The sequence below is a fragment of the Rhinolophus sinicus genome, chromosome 2 (assembly GCF_057876585.1).
Source record: "Rhinolophus sinicus isolate RSI-liver-muscle chromosome 2, RSI-T2T, whole genome shotgun sequence".
In the NCBI taxonomy this organism is placed as follows: Eukaryota; Metazoa; Chordata; class Mammalia; order Chiroptera; family Rhinolophidae; genus Rhinolophus; species Rhinolophus sinicus.
Genome location: NC_142502.1, coordinates 108,552,714 through 108,570,390, shown reverse-complemented (window position 1 = coordinate 108,570,390; position 17,677 = coordinate 108,552,714). Strand labels below are relative to the sequence as shown.

The 17,677-nt window shown below is 47.8% G+C and overlaps 1 protein-coding gene across 16 annotated transcripts; it reads right to left on the bottom strand.

Moving 5' to 3' along the window:
• Nucleotides 1–2,268: 2,268 nt before the first annotated feature.
• On the bottom strand, nucleotides 2,269–17,586 carry MDC1 (mediator of DNA damage checkpoint 1). Of its 16 annotated transcripts, none has more exons than XM_074332626.2 (16): nucleotides 17,259–17,586; nucleotides 13,228–13,366; nucleotides 11,182–11,562; nucleotides 11,021–11,096; nucleotides 9,655–10,727; nucleotides 9,327–9,437; nucleotides 8,751–8,816; nucleotides 8,503–8,586; nucleotides 7,926–8,141; nucleotides 7,250–7,293; nucleotides 5,357–6,802; nucleotides 5,159–5,278; nucleotides 4,867–5,049; nucleotides 4,123–4,248; nucleotides 3,928–4,038; nucleotides 2,269–2,979 (listed from the first exon to the last, which is right to left on the bottom strand). In XM_074332626.2, the coding sequence occupies exons 1-16, from the start codon at nucleotides 17,259–17,261 to the stop codon at nucleotides 2,812–2,814; spliced, it is 4,347 nt and encodes a 1,448-aa protein (XP_074188727.2). In that variant the 5' UTR covers nucleotides 17,262–17,586; the 3' UTR covers nucleotides 2,269–2,811. The 16 variants fall into 16 exon arrangements, with proteins under 16 accessions (XP_074188727.2, XP_074188725.2, XP_074188726.2 ...); XM_074332624.2 differs by having other exon boundaries at nucleotides 8,709–8,816; nucleotides 17,259–17,585; XM_074332625.2 differs by lacking the exon at nucleotides 17,259–17,586 and adding an exon at nucleotides 15,402–17,247 and having other exon boundaries at nucleotides 8,709–8,816.
• Between the last annotated feature and the right edge of the window lie 91 nt (nucleotides 17,587–17,677).

The following is a 17,677-nucleotide window of genomic DNA, read 5'->3' as shown; positions in this document are numbered from 1 at the left end:
TGCCATCAGATTGGAAGATCGTGGAGTTAAGGACCTGCTCACAGTAACTATCACCACAGTATGGATCTTACACATCATTAAACTAATTCCCTCAATTTATAGAAAAAACAGGCCCAAAAAGATAAAATTTCCCCAGATGATGATTACAGAGCTGCTAGTCCTGTGGGCTCAGGCAGCGTCTCAGCCTCTCCACATTCCTTCTTCCTCACCAAGGCTCAGCACTCCCACCTCTGAATCAGCGCTATCGTGTACTGTACCAGACATCTTATGTTTCCCTTCCAGAGTCACTCCACCCTGCTTTCTGCTTCACAAAGTTGTTTTGCATGGACTCGTACATCAATGAAAATCAGTTTTTACTGAGGGAGCCCTCTCCAGAATGGGGCCCTCCTCTCATATTTCTGGGCTTAGAGGTTGTCACCACACAGCTGTGGGTACTGCAGTATTTTTTGTGATTTCTCTACACTCTGCCTACTTCTCTGTACTTTTTACTTTATTAAACTCTCCCCAAATTATCCTGATTTATGCCATAGTTTCCTGCCAGGCCCCTGACAGACACTTATTACACAATGTGCTACAAGCTGTGGGATTCTCTGGCAGTTTGAGACACTTAGATACTAGTCATGAGATGGGAGTGCTAAGTGGGGCTAGAGAGACAGCAGATACTGTAAGGAATTCCATGGACCTCAATGACATGGACAGTTTCACACAGCATGAGGCTTTGAACTGGGCAAGAGGACTGACATTTATTTTGTCCTACGTTTAAAAGCCAGTATGGTGTCTGGCAAAGCTCATGCTATTTCTACGATATCAATTTTTCAAACTTATGTATAACTTATCTGCAGAAATATGCACAAAACTAATCAACCCATTTTTTTAAAGCTTTTATTTTTAAATGTGTTTTTCCAGGATATCAGCTCCAAGTCAAGTAGTTGTTTCAATCTAGTTGTGGAGGGTGCAGCTCACAGTGGCCCATGTGGGTATCAAACCAGCAACCTTGTTGTTAAGAGCACCGTGCTCTAACCAACTGAGCTAATCAGCCACCCAACCAATTTTTTTTTAATTGAAGTGAAATTCACATGACATAAAATGAACCATTTTAAAGAGAACAATGCAGTGGCATTCACTACATTTGTAATGTGTGCAACCACCACCCCTGCCTAGTTCCAAAGCATTTTCATCAGCTCAAGGGAAATGTCCAGTGAGCAGTCACTCCCCCTTTCCTCTTCCCCCAACCCCTAGCAACCACCACTCTCTCTATGGATTCACCTATTCTGGGTATTTCATGTAAGTGGAATCAGACAATGTGAACTTTTGTGTCTGGCTTCCCTCATCTAGCATAATGCTTTTGAGGTTCATGCTCAGCATTGCAGCATGGATCAGTACTTCATCCCCGTTTATGGCTGAATAACAATCCATTTACAGGTCTGCCACAATGTGTTTATCCATTCATCCGCTGATGAACATTTATGTTTCCATCTTTTGGCTCTTGTGAAATGTTGCTATGAACATTTGTATACAAGTATTTGTGAAAAAGCATTTTAATTATTTCAGATGTTTACTTACAAGTGGAATTGCTGGGTCATTTTCATTGCTGGGGAATATTTTCATCAGTAATTATATGTTTAACTTTTTGAGAAACTATCCATTTTACATTCCTACCAGCATGTATAAGGGTTCCAATTTCTCCATATCCTTGTAATCAACCAACTTTTTTTTTTTTTAAGACTTTATTGGGGAAGGGGAACAGGACTTTATTGGGGAACAGTGTGTACTTCCAGGCCTTTTTTTTCCCAAGTCAAGTTGTTGTCCTTTCAATCTTAGTTGTGGAGTGTGCTGTTCAGCTTCAAGTTGTTGTCTTTTCAGTTTTAGTTGTGGAGGGCGCAGCTCAGCTCCAGGTCCAGTTGCCGTTTTCTAGTTGCAGGGGGCACAGCCCACCATCCCTTGCAGGAGTCGAACTGGCAACCTTGTGGTTGAGAGGACGTGCTCCAACCAACTGAGCCATCCGGGAGCTCAGTGGCAGCTCAGCTCAAGGTGCCGAGTTCAATCTTAGTTGCAGGGGGCGGAGCCCACCATCCCTTGCAGAACCGGCAACCTTGTGGTTGAGAGCCCATTGGCCCATGTGGGAATCGAACCGGCAGCCTTCGGAGTTAGGAGCATGGAGCTCTAACCACCTGAGCCACCGGGCTGGCAACCTCAACCAACTTTTAAAACCTAAACTTAAGAAATTTTATATATAAAAAACATATTTAAAAAAACTGCACTACACCATAAGGCACAGAGTGAATATTTATTTATCATAGAAGTTAAACCTAAGCTCTAATTTTATAAATACTGGAAAAGCAGGCCAGAAAAGTGCAAAGACTTACTCAAAGTCAAAGCTAACGGATGCATCTAACAAGATGGGGCCAGGACAGAGGAAAATATTTTAGTAGCATTCCATAACTCCACCCTCAACTTTACTCACATCCTTCAAGTTCCTGACACCAAAATTGTTTCCACTATCTTTTGGAGGATAATTAAGAACCCCATTAATTAAAGAGGAAGCGAGATGGCTTCCAAATGGGAGGCAGGACACTGTGTGTACCACCAAGCAGTAAGTACATCAGTCCACCTAGAGATGAGAACCACTTAAGACATCTGAGCACGAGGTTAGCCTACTTTATATGGCCATTTAAGAAAATCTGTGGCTCCCAATCTCCCTATCTTTGTTTTCCCATAAGCCTCCTATCAGTACACCCCACTTCTTTTCAAAGCCCTAAGTTTTTTCTCCGAAATATTTTCTAATACTTTTATTGGTCTGTGGTGGGGTTTTCAGGTGGATGACATTTCCAACGTGGAGAGGACAAAGGCCTCTGGCTTGGCTTCCTGCTTCAGCACCCCTGTCAGCAGGAACTCAGGTGAGAGGACCGGTAGCCCAACCCGAAATGGAATGGAGCATCGAGGGACGTCTTGGGAGCACGTGACCACAACTCTCCGAGGCTGAGGAAGACAGAGAGCACAGAAAGAAAGTCAGGGGGAAAGTCCCCTAGAAATAGGCATAGGGCCCACTCATCAGTTTTAGCATCGCTAAGACAGTAGGCTCCAGATAGGAAGCCACACGAAGCACACTGCATTGTCTATGAAGCACTCTCTCCAGAAAGTTGGACCTGAATTTATTGAAGCCTTCCAGATTAACCATAATTTACAGGAAATATAGTAGATGAATAAGATAAATGACACAACAGGGAGCAAGCAGAAAAATCCAGACTGAGGAACATTCTAAAAGGACAGCTGCCCTAGTTGCTGCAGGAAGTCAAAGGCATAAAAAGGCTGGGCGGGCTGCGGGGACGCCCTGGAGTAAAAGAGAGTTAAGAGATGTAACAACTGCAGCAACACACAGACCTTTGTACATCCTGAAATGAACCGTAAAAAGCTATTTTCAGACAACTGGAGAAATTTGATTAATGGAGTATGAGAAAATGACCGAGAAACTATTGTTAATTTTGTTATGGGTCAATAATGCCATTGTGTTTATGTAAGAAAATGTACATATTTCTTAGAGATGTGCATTTTTAGTATGTAGGAGGAAATAATACGATGTTTGCACTTTCCTTTAAAATATTTCAGTAAAGAAACTGAAGAAAAAAAGGCATAGATAGAGCATATGTAGCAAAATCTAAATTAACCTGTTGACTCTGAGGGATTGGTATCTGGAGGTTCACTGCATTCTTCTCTCTCCTTTTGGGTATATTTGCAATTTTTAAAACTACAAAAAAAAACTAAGTCCACTTGGAATCAGCAGACCTATTCCCTTTCCTATCTCTTTCTGTATCATAGTCTTCTCTCACCCTCCCACGCCCTATATTCCCACCTGTACCTCCATTTTGTCTTCCAGCCCTTTCCCGTCCCAGCCACTTGGGCTGCCACCTCCGCAGACCCAGAACGTACCTTGTAGGAGCGGGGCATGCTGGGTAGGACAGTGCCTCCACAGCAGTTGATGATCTCTCCCATCTGAGCTGGAGGAGGCTGGACTCCAGGGGTCACATGAATCTCATAGCCCTAAGGGGAAGAAGATGGTGGAGGCAGTGGACTGTTGGGAAACTTCTGGAGGGAGGGCTGGAGCATGGGAGGACAGCCTCTCACCTCCAGCAGCCTTCGTTCCCGAGCGCGGCTCAGGGCATCTCGGAGGCTGAAGCCAAAGTTCTTCTCCTGCTCAGGGTCAGTCACCACATAGTCATCTGGGGGCAAGAAGCGACCGGCCCTGCGGGACTGAGGACAGGAGTCAGTGTCAGAGCTCAGGCCTGCCCTCCAGCTCTGCTGCCTCGCATTTATGGGGAACACAAAGTGTTTTTTTTAACCAAAAACACCTTTATTTAGTCTTCAAAGAACTGTTCTTTTTCCCAGGATAATCATGATTACCTTACAAAAATGGAATTTACAATGCCTCTTCAAAGCATTCTACTTTAACAGGAAACTTAGCTTCACAGAATTCATACACTGAAAGGTTTTTCCCCAAGTGTACATTTTGTTGTCATTATAAGACAAAACAGAGTGTAGCATAAGGGAATCCACTCATGCTCCAGGTCCTTCTCCTCCAGGAAGCAGCACTGTTATACTATTTCCAGTTAGCGAAATCTGGCCTAATTTAGTAACCCTTCTTCCTCTGGTGTGACTTCTTTCACCAGAGGCAGCCACTGCGACAGCTTAGTGGTAGCGTAAGACACCACTGCTACCCCAGAAGTCAAAAAGTGTCTTTAGAATTAAGCCTTCTGCCTTACTCACCCCTTCCTTCCTGCCCCTCCTCCTCCCACCACTGTCTAGAGTGCTAGGTGAGCAGTCTTCTTCTGTCACTCTCTATTGGTCTGTCCTCATCTGCTGGCCTCTCACCTGGTGCAGCCAGTGCAGGGAAAGGATAGGGATTCCCCGCCCCAGGGCACACAGGAACTTGACTGTCCGGCGGATTCGATCAGTCACCAGGTAGGACGCCTCTGCCACGGAGCTGGCAAGACTTCCCCCCAGGGCCAGCACTGCTCGCTCTCCATGGGCATCCACTACTCCTGTGAAGAGCACCTGCGGAGGGGGTTAGCCTGAGCTGGTCACAACAACCAGTGCCATCAGTGCCCATCTCCCACGTCCCCTGGGTCTCCTCCCACAAAGCCCCATGACCGTTCTCTCCTACTTTGGGGGCTGTGGACTCGTGGTTAGGTTTGCTCCGTCGGAGGCTGCGGCTCAGCATTCCCTTGGGCTCCTCCTCGGCCTGGTCTCTCTTTCTCTTGCCTGGTCCTGGGATCACTTCATCCTGGGATTGAGAAGGATCACGGTGGAGTTTTTGGGCCCAAGCCCTTTCCCAGCTCCATGGCCCCAGGCCTCTCCTCACCTCTTTCTTGAGGAATTCTGTCTTCTGGGGGATGTCCCCTCTTTGGAGCCGTTTCTGAAGTGAGGGTGAATCCACAGTCCCTAAAGGCCTCTTGTGGTTTTGAAAGGCCTTAGGCTGGGGCTCTGGAGTGGACCTGTATCTACCTGTTGCTTCTACCTTTTGGATCTGAGGAGCACGAGTGGCAGCCCCAGGAAGCTGGGCAAAGGCAGGCTCAGGAAGGGTCCTAAGGGACTCAGCTGCTCTCACTGCTCCTCGCCTGCGGGTCCTTGAGGAGTGGGAGTCAGGTTCAGGGGGTGCAGAGCAGAGGTTGTGGACAATGGGAGCTGCAAGCAACCCATGCTTCCTAGTGGCCCTTGGCCTCCTGCTGCAATTGGCTTGAGGGGTGGGCTCAGGGGGAATAGACTGGTCTGTGGGAGTGGAAGGTTCAAGGTCAGGGGCTGCGGATTCAATTGGTTGGTCGGTCTTGACAGAGGACCTGTGTGTCCTGCCCCGAGTGGCCCGAGATGTGGGTTTGAGGGTGACAAGCTGGTCTGTAAGGGTGGAAGGCTGGAGCTCAGGGGCTGTGGGGACAATTGGTTCAGGGATCTTGACAGGGGACCTATGTGTCCTGCCCCGAGATATGGGTTTGGGGGTGACAGGTGTCTTGACAGAAGATCTATGTGTCCTGCCCCGACTGGCCCGAGATGTGGGTTTGGGGGTGACAAGCTGGTCTGTAAGGGTGGAAGGCTGGAGCTCAGGGGCTGTGGGGACAATCGGTTCAGGGATCTTGACAGGGGACCTATGTGTCCTGCCCCGAGATATGGGTTTGGGGGTGACAGGTATCTTGACAGAAGATCTATGTGTCCTGCCCCGAGTGGCCCGAGATGTGGGTTTGGGGGTGACAGGTGTCTTGACAGAAGATCTATGTGTCCTGCCTTGAGTGGCCCGAGATGTGGGTTTGGGGGTGACAGGTGTCTTGACAGAAGATCTATGTGTCCTGCCCCGACTGGCCCGAGATGTATTTTGGGGAGTGACAGGCTGGTCTTTGGTGGTGGAAGATTGTAGCTCAGGGGCTGTGAGGACAACTGGTGCAGGGGACCTATGTGTCCTTCTCCGAGTGGCCCAAGATGTGGGCTCAGGGCTGATGGGCTGGTCTGTGGGGGTAGTGGGGTGGGGCTCCAAGGCTATAGAAGAAACTGGAGAGGGTGTCATCCTGGAGGATCCTCGGGGCCTGACTTTGGGTTTTGCATGGAGAGGGTCCAGCTCTGAGGATAAGGGAGTCTCTGGAGCTTCCTGACTCCTCTTTTGCCTGGTTCTGGGAATGGGCGGCTCTAAAGGTGAAGAGGGAGAACAGAGGGGCTGAGGTGTAGGATGTTTTTGGCTCTGAGAAATGAGAAGGTCTGGGAGTGGGGCTGCGGCTTCAGGTCCTGTCGGAGGCAGATAAGCACCTAGGGGTTCTGGATCACCCTGGGGAGAAAGAGAAGCAAGTGAGGGAGGGAGAGGCAGGGGGAAGATAGGACTGGATACTGTTCTGGAGACATGTTTAGGGTTAGAGTGTGCACACTGGCATTGCTCTGTTTATGACCATCTCCTGTTAGACTGGGAGCTGCCCGGGGAGGAAGTCGTCTTCTTGCCCACAGATGTCACCCCACACCACCACTACAGTGTCCTCAGTACACGGATGACGGACAGCTGGGAAAAGACGGAAGGAACACAAAGAAAGGGACTTTCTTTCTGAGTCAGGTAGAGGGAGACAGAACTTGGGAAACAGACATATTGAAAACAACAGGTGCCAAGGTAAAGGGACAGAAGCCAACTAAGGAGTGTGAAAATGGAAGACAGCGTGGGGAGGGCAGTGGAGGGGATGCAGATGTGACTTGTGGAGTGGGGGGAGGTAGAGAAAGCAGCTCTCACCCTAGAAGCCTTCTCAGCAGGTGGCATCTTGTAGTTCAAGTGGCCTAGACAGAAAGTAATGACAATATGAGTGAGGTCTAAGCAGTTACCGAGGGGATGAGTGTCACAAGGGCTAGGTAGTACTGTGGGTCCCCCTGCCTCCTGGGGCTCCCCTTTCTCCACCTGACTGGCTCCCAGAAGCTACCAGGGTTGAAGCTAGTCCCTGAAGGTCCCCTGTCCCGACTTCAGGCCCTGCTGCTGGACTGGAGGCCTGCCCTTTCTGGGCCTGGCTCCCCCACGCTGTGTGCCCTCTCCAGGAGCCTCCCTCCAGCGTCACTTTGGGTACGTTGACCTCTAGCCCATCTGGTGCCAGTTTCTCTGCTTCTCTCTCAACTATTTCTCTTACAAAAGTCTGCCTTACTATCCTTTTCTTTTGTAGTTCCGTGGGTGTCTCAATTTCTATCTTCACATTCTCCATATACTTTCCTGTACTTGCACTTTTCACCGTTTTATCAGATTCTTGTCTCTGAGTAGCTCTAGCCAACGCCTGTTTTCTCTCCCTGTCTTGCATCACCCGAGTTAATTCTTCCTCTCCCATCACATCTTCTCTCCTTTTGGTGGCAGTTTCTTGCTTTCCCTCTCCAATGGCCCTCTCTGGGGGTCACCCTCTCTGCTATTTCTCTTGGTGTACGCATGCCTTTCTCCACACTCTGCATCCCTCTGCCATGAATCCTCAATGGCTCTGTGTGAACTGGGCTTTCTGGATGCTGGTCTCGAGGAGGTGCCCTAGGTGGAGAGGGGCAAGATCCAAGGGCCTCAAGGTGGGCAGCAATGGGCTGGGTCTCAGAGTCCTCTGACTCCTTTGGGCAGAATGGCTGTGTAGGCAAGATCTCCCATGGCTCATCCAGAGCGCCTGAAGTCGAGTCAGAGTGAGAGTGAGAGAGAGAGAGACAGAATAGGATAGGATTAAGATATATTCATGAACAATAAATCTATATGGGTCATTAAAGGAAAGCTGGGAATAATGAGGATAGTTGTAACATCTAATATTTGTCTCAAAAAGTAAGACCATACCTTCATATAAAAGCTCTCACAGTAGCCTCTTAAAACTTATGTTAGACTAACTGCTCTATGGGTCCAACTTAATTGGCTTTTTTTTTTCTAATGAGATAGAGAAACATCAGCAAAATTATTGAAGAATATGAAAAGAAACATGTAGAGGGATAAAACAAGGATGCTAAGTTAGGGCCACAGAGGAGGGCAGTTTCTTATACCTGGGTCCTGGGAGCTGCAATAGGAAGGGCCAGGCTCTTGGGGTACGAAAGCCTGGGTGGGTTCATCCTCCATGCTCTGGACTGCTGCACAGGAAAAGATGGCCTAAGCACAGCTCCTCCGCAGAACTCAAAGGCCCATTCTCAGTCTCCAGCCCTGCCCATGCCAGCTCTCACACCCTTCGAGGACCACCAGTCTAATCTCTCACCTCCTGCTTGCACCAGTATCCCTCTGATGGAGAAGTCCTCACCTTCCAGGCTCTGATTCTCTGTCTCCACAAAGCACTGGGTAGCTTGTAGGTCCAGATCTTTAGAATCTGTTGGGGGAGGAATATAGGATAATAAAAAATCATATTTGACCCGTAACTCCTTACTTTTTTCCTACTATTCTCTCCCCAATCCAAACCCGTATGCAATGAACTGAATGTTTGTATTCCCCCCAAAACCCTTATATTGAAACCTAATCTCCAAAGTGATGGTATTAGGAAGTGGTGCCCTTGAGCAGTGCTTAGGTCATGAGGGTGGAGTCCTCATAAATGGGATTAGTGTCCTTACAACAGGGACCCCAGAAAGCACCCTTGTGCCCTTCTGCCATGAGGATACGGTGAGATGGCCACTATGAACAAGGAAGCAGGGCCTCACCAGACACTGAATTTGCTGGCGCCTTGATCTTGCACTTGCCAGCATTTAGAACTGTGAGAAATAAACGTTTGTTGTTCATAAGCCATCCACTCTGTGGTATTTTGTTATAGCAGCTTGAATGAACTAAGACTCCCTATAAGCTTTCACCTTAAGGGTCAAGGGGTGAAAGGCAGGCCAGCACTTACCATCACAGTTGTCTCCAGAGTCTCTGATCATGTCCACATGTGGTTCTCTCCCACTTTCTGTGGGGGGCTGGGCTCCCTCTCTCTGCAGCTGGGTGGGTTCCCCTGGAGTACCTGTGTCAACCACCGTATCTGTTAGGTTCTCCCTCGAGACAGGGAGGAGGTCCTGCCCCACTTGTGCTACAGGTAACCACCCTGGCCCCGCCTTAGAGCTCTCCTGCAGCCCATTCCGTCCCAACATCCCTTCTGCTGGAAGCTGACCCTGTCTTGTACCTGCCACTGCTGGAGCTGCTAAGGATATACCCCCCTCAGCATGTTTCACAGTTCCCACCTGGAGGAGGCTGGACTTCCTCTAGATGTCCCCCAGGCAGCTTTGTTGGGCCCCCTTCTGCTTCCACATTTGTTGGACGCTTCTCCCACAGCGTGACAGCTGGCCCTGGTGGGACTTCCTCTTCCACTTGTGTGTTCATGCCCACTGTCGTGGAGGCTTGGCTTCTCTCCAGGTTGACTTCAGGTGAGCTCTTATCTTCCTCCATCTCTATATCACAGTCCCTGAAATGAGTTTGGCTCTTTTCTGAATGTGCTTTGTCTGTGTGACCCTTGGGAACAGATTCTCTCTTTTCCTCCTCCACGTCAGTGTCACTGTCTGTCCCAACAGAAGTATGGCTTCGCTCCAGGAGGGCCACTGGCCTGGCTCCGGCCCCTTCCACACCTGTACCTCTGCTCCACACGGCGGTGCGGCTCTCTTTCAGACACGCCAAAGCGAGTGCTGCTGAGACTTCCTCCCCGTCATCCATGTTGCTGCGGGTCACCACGGGGCCTCGGCTTCTCTCCAGGGGGGCCATCAGCGGGGCTGCACCCTCCTCCACATCTGTATCGCTACTAGCCGGGCTCTCTTGAAGATGTGCCAGGCCAGGTCCCCCAGGACTCTCTGTACTAACTCCATGGAACACTTGTCTCTTTTTCCTAGGAACCACAGCTGGGGTCGCGGGGACCCCCTCTTCTTCCACGTCAGTGTCACTGTCTGTGGAGCCAGAGGGCTGGGCTTTTTCCAGATGGACCTCTACTGTCCTTCCTGGAGGCCTGCTCTCATCATCCACATCTGTCTCACTGTCCTCCCCAGCAGGTTGGCTCCTCTCCAGAATCACCCCAACTGGGACCACCCCATTCCTTTCATCCCTCTTGACTTTTGTGTCATTGTTTCCCTCCTTCACTGAACACTGATCCTTTTTAAGCTGGATTTCAGTTACAACAGCTTTAGGCTGTTCAGTCTTTGCAGTGGCAGCTGAGGAGGCCTCCCCGGCTGCTGGCTGCTGACTTTCTTCCTCATCTGTGTCACTGTCCAAGTTGAAGGCCAAAGGTGGCCCAGGGCCATCTGGGGCAGGGGAAGGCCCCTCTTCATCACTATGAAGGGAAGAGAAGAGAAAGAGTGTATAGACTGTTTCTCAGGAAGGGACACCTGACTCAACTGGGAGCTCCTTGAGGACAGAGACAAGAAGTACTTGTTTTTCTAGCTCCAGCAATTAGTTCTCCACTTGGCACATGAAAGGTACTCAAGAAAAATTCAGCTGAGTGAAAGAGTACGTGTCGTTCCCCGCCCCCACTTCCACGATAATTCTCTCTCTTAAAGATGGACCCTCCAGACCCTGGTTCCTCCTCCTTCTGAAGACTCAGGTGTCCAGCCCTTCAGCACTCACCTCTCTGGAACTATTGTTGCCATAGGGGAGAACGTGGTCCTTGGTTCTTTCACCACACACCTTTCAGAAAGAGGATCTGTCAAGAGTAGAAAGGAGTAAGACGACAGTTTTACACTCACCATCCCCATCTCCTCACCCACGCTCCCAATACACATACTTACCTATTTCCTCTTCCGAGTCCTCAGCCAACAGGAGCCCCTGGGGTTGAGTTCCTCCCTGTACCCTGGGTGTCTCCTCTACAGTTAGGTGGCCACGGGAGACAAAGGGCAAGGGGACATCCAGGCGATGGTATTGGCAGGGCAAGTCAGCAAAGACAACCAAGTCCTGGTCCCTCAGACGATGATTCACCCCAGGGCTCAGGACCTTAGGAGGCCTCAGGATTTTAGTACCATTGAGGCTCCCACAATCCCGTAGGACAGGTGCCTTGTCCCGGGCCAGGATTTCAATCACTGCATGTTGTTTGGAGATGGATGGAAAGGGCAGGGCCACCGAGCAATCAGGCATTCGGCCTACTACATTCTTTCCGAGGTAGAGTGGGAAATCTAAGAATTAGAGAGGTAGAGAGATTCAAAGGCCACGGTCCTGGCCTGCTACTAGGAAAATGTTCCTGTCAAGCACCCCACTACTCACTCAAGGTCCTCACATGCAACCGAGGAATAAAAGGCTCTAGGACATCTAGGTATTAAAGAACATATGCAATGCATTATTCATAGTCAATACCCATCCATACCAGATTTTTTTGTCATAAAATATACATAATATATATCATTTTAACCGTTTTTAAGTGTATAGCTCAGTGGCATTAAGTACATTCACACTGTTGCGCCATTATCACCACTACCCATTTTTAGACCATGCTGGATTTTTATTTAAATCTCTCCCTCTTTTCCTCTTTTCCTACCAAAGTAAAGTCACCTACAGTGAGTCCAGAGCATTTGCCTGGAACAAGCAATTCAGTCGGTCCCCTCTTCTCCATTCCCAGTAAAAAAAATTTTCAGATCTCCTCAAAAAAAAAAAAAAGTCGGAAGATTAAGTTCATGAGCTTGTTGCAACACGTTGCCAAACTTTTTTTTTTTTTTTAAGGAGGGCACAGCTCACAGTGGCCCATGCCGCGACTGAACTGGCAACCCTGGTGTTATTAGCACCATGCTCTAACCAACTGAGCTAACCAGCTAACTTTTTTGATATCAGAGGGATTATTCATTATGAATTTGTAGCAACTGAACAGTTAACCAAGTTTACTATTTGGAAGTGCTGAAAAGGCTGAGTGAAAAAGTTAGATAACCTGAATTTTCGCCAACAGTTCAAGGCTTTTGCATGTCGACAATGCACCAGCTCACATGGCACTGTCTGTGAGGGAGTTTTTAGAAAACAAATAACTGTATTGGAACACCCTCCCTACTCACCTGATCTGGCCCCCAATGACTTCTTTCTTTACCAGAAGATAAAGGAAATATTGAAAGGAAGACATTTTGATGATATTCAGGACATCAAAGGTAATATGACAATAGCTCTGATGACCATTCCAGAAAAAGTTCCAAAATTGCTTTGAGGGGTGGACTAGGTGCTGGTGTTGGTGCATAGCTTCCCAAGGGGAGGACTTTGAAGGTGACCGTAGTGATATTCAACAAGGAGATATGTAGCACTTTTTCTAGGTTGAATTCGTGAACTTAATTGTTCGACCTTGTGTAAGTGTGAGTGTGAGTGTGAGTGTGTGTGTGTGTATGTGTAGTATATAAAAGCTTCTTATGGGGCCATTGCAGTTGCTCAGGCAGATGGTGCTCCTAACGCCAAGGTCGAGGGTTCGAGTCCCACATGGGCCAGTGAGCTGCGCCCTCTATAGCTAAGATTGTGAACAACAGCTCTCTCTGCAGCTGGGCTACCGTGTGCTGCCATGAGTGGCTGGTGGCCAGTGTGAGTGGCCGGCAGCCAGAAAGAGCTGCTCTGAGCGGCTGACAGACAACTGGCGACTGATTGTCTCAGAAGGGGCTGGAAGCGCAAGGGTCATAACACCAGCATGGGCCAGGGAGCTGTGTCCTACACAACCAGACTGAGAAATAAGGGCTTGAACCATAGTGGGGGGGGGGGGGGAGGCGGAAGAAGGGGGGGAAATAAAAAATGAATAAATAAAAATAAATAAAAGCTTCTTACAACCCTCCAACTACCTCCCCACAGACCAGTACTTCAGCACCCAAATACTGCCTGACCTTTTTCTGGTCCGTGGGCACTACTAAAGAGATGCAGTCGCCCTAAGGGCTCCAAGATACACCCCAAGGATTCACTGGGCCTCTCTGTCTCTTCCTCTTCTTCAGCCTCCCAGTTAATAGCCTGAGTGTCCTCCATGATCTGGGAAGGAAACACATTAGCAGCATCATCATCTAACATTGGTTCACACACACAGTCTCGGAGAGGAGACTCACAACTGGGGGCAAACCTGGATAGCTATGGAAGTTGAAGCTTCACTTTATGCCAAGCATTTTGTTGTTAACCATCTGAAGCACTGAAAAAATATTTTTGATCATGACACAGAATAAGAAATAAATTTTATCAGGTCCCAAGTTCACAAACAGATGTTCCTCGACTTACAATGTAGTTACATCCCAATAAACCCATCGTAAGTTGAAAATATCCTATGTAAAAAATGCATTTAATACACCTAACCTACTGAACATCACAGCTGAGCCTAGCTTACCTTTTATGTACTCAGAACATACATCAGACTACACTTGAGCAAAATCATCTAACGCAAAGCCTATTTTATAATAAAGTGTTCAGTATCTCATGTAATTTATTATGTGTATCATTTTTGCCATATTGTAAAGTCCAAAAATCCTAAGCCAAACAATCGTAACTTGGGAGAATCTCTGTATGTACAAACACACAAACTTATTTATATAGACAAATGTTTTCAGAAACAATGGTTAGCCTTATTATATGCAATACACAGCTAGTTTTCATGTTATTCTTTTTTTCTATTCTATTTTTAAATGTCGATTTGCAACTCACTAAATTGATTTAATATCCACTATTGGGTTGCCATTCAGTTTGAAAAACACCATGTTAAAGGGAGCTAAATTTTGCCAAACATTTTATTATGGTCAAGCATAGTAGCCATACAAGGCAGGCATTTAGGAAACTAAGGCTAAAAATATTAAGTATTTGTTCAGGATGACATATCAGGTAAGTGGAAAGGTAGGAATAAATGTGCTCTGGCTGCAAAGCCCATGCTTTTTACATTTTATCAGACCATCTCAGTGTGATCAGACTCAACTGACTCATTTAATTATCACAAGAACCCTGTAAAGTATTATTTATCTTCTATATCTCAGATAAAGAAACTGCAACACAGTTGGGTTAAGAACTTGCCCAAGATCACCCAGATTATGTCTCTCCTCTGTTTAATATTCCTTGATGTCTTTCCAGGCGTATGGCATAAAACAAAATCTAAACTCCTTAGCAAGAGCCTCCACAATCTGAACCTCATGTCCTGCAATGTATTCCCTGCCCACCAAAGCCTACAAGTTCAGCCACATGGACCTTCTCCCCAATCTTTGAACACACTGTCCCCATTGTCCCCCATATCTGCGTGCCTTAAACCAACTCCTTGGCCGGTTGCTCATAGCTTTCTGGTCCAACTCCTACCCATCCTTTCCGATTCAGTTCAAACGTCACTTCCTCAGTAAAGCCTTTCCAGGAGTCTTCTCTGCTTACTGGTGTTCCTGCTGTATTCACATGTTCCACGGTGGTCAATGGACTTGCACCTATCCTGACACTTCTTACTATATTATTACATAACCATTACTTTCTATTTCTGCTTTCATTCCCCAACCCCTCCCGGAGAATTGGACCATCAAAACTGATTTTTTTTCCTAGGGCCCATCATATTCTCTCAACAGTAGTTATTCTGCACCGGGCACCATTAGAAGTATTAGGGATATACATTCATGAACCAAACATAAAACTAACCCTGCCCTCCTGGAGGTTACACCATAGTCTACTGAAGAATCAATGAAAGCAGATGAAAACTCAAAACAGCAAGAGTGGAATTCACTTAGAGATGCCACCCTAGGGCGAAACCGTTGACACGGAAAGTAGGAAGCCTCCAATGGAGACTCAGCGGATGCCTGTGACCCTTGGCTCCAATCCAATAGGTAACCCCCTTTGATCCCCACCGCGGTGGGTTCCCTCCAGGCCCAGCGGTCTCCCAGTGACTTCATACCTAAACTCTGGGCGGGGAGTCAATTAAGGATGAGTATTATAATCCGAAAAGAAAATTTCCTAGTCTCCTCCTCCCAGTCGTACCCAAGGCACGCCCCTCCCGCCCTCCGGGAGAACCAAGATGGCACCCGGGGAGCGGCGGGAGAAGCCCCCAACAACTCACCTACTTTGAGTCCCCGCGCGCGCCACCAATAACGGTCGCGAACCGAGGGGCGCGAGCGCTGTAGTCGGAGCCTATTCGGTGATTGGTTCCGGCCGCTGTCTTTCACAGCCCTGCTGCAAGCCGATTGACGAAGCCTCCCAATGCGTGGGCAAGTCAAAGCCCCGCCTCCTGCCGCCCACTTCCGGCTCAAAGAGCTGGCTTTCCCCGGGAGACTGAGATCGGTTGAGAGGCGGAGGTCGCGTGCGCGCACAGAATAGCGCACCTCAATTGGGCAGCTCCAAGGGGCCGCCCACTACCTCTTCACCGTCCACCGCCCCCTTCCCGCGCACACATCCCAGCTACGACCAGAGAGTCTCCCTGCCGGCAGCGCCTAGAGGGGCTTTCCATCGTCGTCGCCCGGCGCACCTAGTGCGGCCAGAGCGCCCTTCCTAGGTCTTCCCAGACATGGTGGTTGCTGACTCATAAATGAAAATGGGTTGCGGGTTGCAGTCGTGGCCTGAGGCTGCAATTTGGAGAACAGCCCTCAGGCGTGGCGCTTGAGGACTTCTCACTGTGATAGAAGTTCATTTCCTTTTGATTTGGCTCGTTTAGTAAAGTCATGTCATTTCCTCCCTGAGAATACAGCCCTGATAGTCGTTTGAGGTCATTTTCCTAAAACAAAGATCCCTAGGCCAAAAGTGAACCGTTTTGCTAACCATCTTAAAGGCTGACCGAGTTCTTCCAAGAACTGAAGAAAGGATGATAAAATCACTTATTTATCTCATACTAAGACAAGAGGATGGTAACAATTTTGACGTGTATATAATCTAGAAAGTCCTTTTGCTTTCGTTACTCCATTCTGACCACAACAATCAAATCGGCAGAAGTAGATTTTACAGAGGAGATTGAAGTTCTGCGAAGTTAAATAACTTAGCTACGTTCCTACAGCTAAGGTAAGGTAGAGACAAATTAAAACAATTTTAAATTCCGATTTTAAATTCTGAACTCTCCACTACCACAAATTAACTACTTTCATTGTGATCATGCCCTCAAACATAAAACATTCTAAGTGGATAGAGGGGTCTTATACAACTTGATGTTCTTTAAAAGATGACTGAGAGATGTGTTGAATTCAATGTGAATTAACAATGATGACCTTGATATCACATGTCGTCTGTTACAGTACTTACCACACTTTATTGTGTATACACTTCTCACCAAATTGCAAGATCTTGGAGGCCAGGGAACTAATTCATAATCATATTTGTATCCCTAGCTTCTGGTTTGGTGGACACTTAGTATCTATCAAGTGCGTTAATCCCTGAGAAGCATGCCACTCTGATTTGAGCCCATCCAATTTTCTCCCATGAATTCCCCCCTCCCCATTTTAAAATTTCAATTCTGAGGCTCTTAAAAGGTTGCAATGGTCAGTCAATGAAATAAACAAATTGAAAAAACACTGACTTCATCAAAGTGTCTAAGGGCAGGCTGGAAAGACTCTGAAATTCTATCAGGTATTTCACCCCATAATTCTGTTTGACAAGACCACAGTCTTTAACGCTGCTCCAAGGACCAGATCTCTTACATGGACGGAGACTTCCCGCTTCACAGATCCCAAGATATCAGCTTCTCTAAACCATTCCATTTATTCTTTGAACATACCCTCCAATTAAATCTCTATCCTGCAAAGCCCCTGTTGCAATTATCATTAGAAAACATTCTAAACATTATCATTAGAAAACTCCCAAGGAAATAGCAGGAAGGCAATCCCCTCCTTCTTCCTGGGATAGCTGGGGAAGCAGAGGCTTAGTGAAGTTCATGCTTTCGGTCACCAAAGGGCCAGTTGTTAGATAGCAGAGCAGGGTGCCCGTTTCTCACCATTTTTCGCTGAGCTAAGCAGTCCTGTCTTCCCAAGAGCGACCACAGCGGGGAGCTTTCAGGGTGTGCCCACTCCACCGTCCAATGCCTGGCACCCTAGGGTTCCTAATTCCTGTAGATCCGAAACGACTCGCTTTTTGCATTAAAAAAAAAACAAAAAACAACTCAGGCATAGAGGTAAGACATCTTGGGCAAGGTCATTTTTCAAAAAAACGCCAAAAACCTAAAGCCAGTATCCACCCATTTGTCCCTTCATTTTGCAGCGTGGACAACAATAGAGGACTACAACTCCCAGAGAAGAGTGCGCTCGCCCAGAGCAGAGACCAATGGACATAGGCTACCTAAACGGCATCGACTAATCAGGGCCTGCCTCGCGGAGGCTTTGTCTCGCAAGTGCGGCGCGGGAGCCTTCTCCCGCC

Excerpts from the sequence above, each read along its gene's own strand:
- MDC1 (XM_074332623.2), bottom strand. The coding sequence starts at position 13,405 with ATGTTAGATGATGATGCTGCTAATGTGTTTCCTTCCCAGATCATGGAG. Across the intron at positions 8,142-8,502 it reads TTGCAGCTCCCAGGACCCAG|GCGCTCTGGATGAGCCATGG; the intron begins GTATAAGAAACT and ends ACTCGACTTCAG. Across the intron at positions 4,039-4,122 it reads GGGAACGAAGGCTGCTGGAG|GGCTATGAGATTCATGTGAC; the intron begins GTGAGAGGCTGT and ends TCTTCCCCTTAG.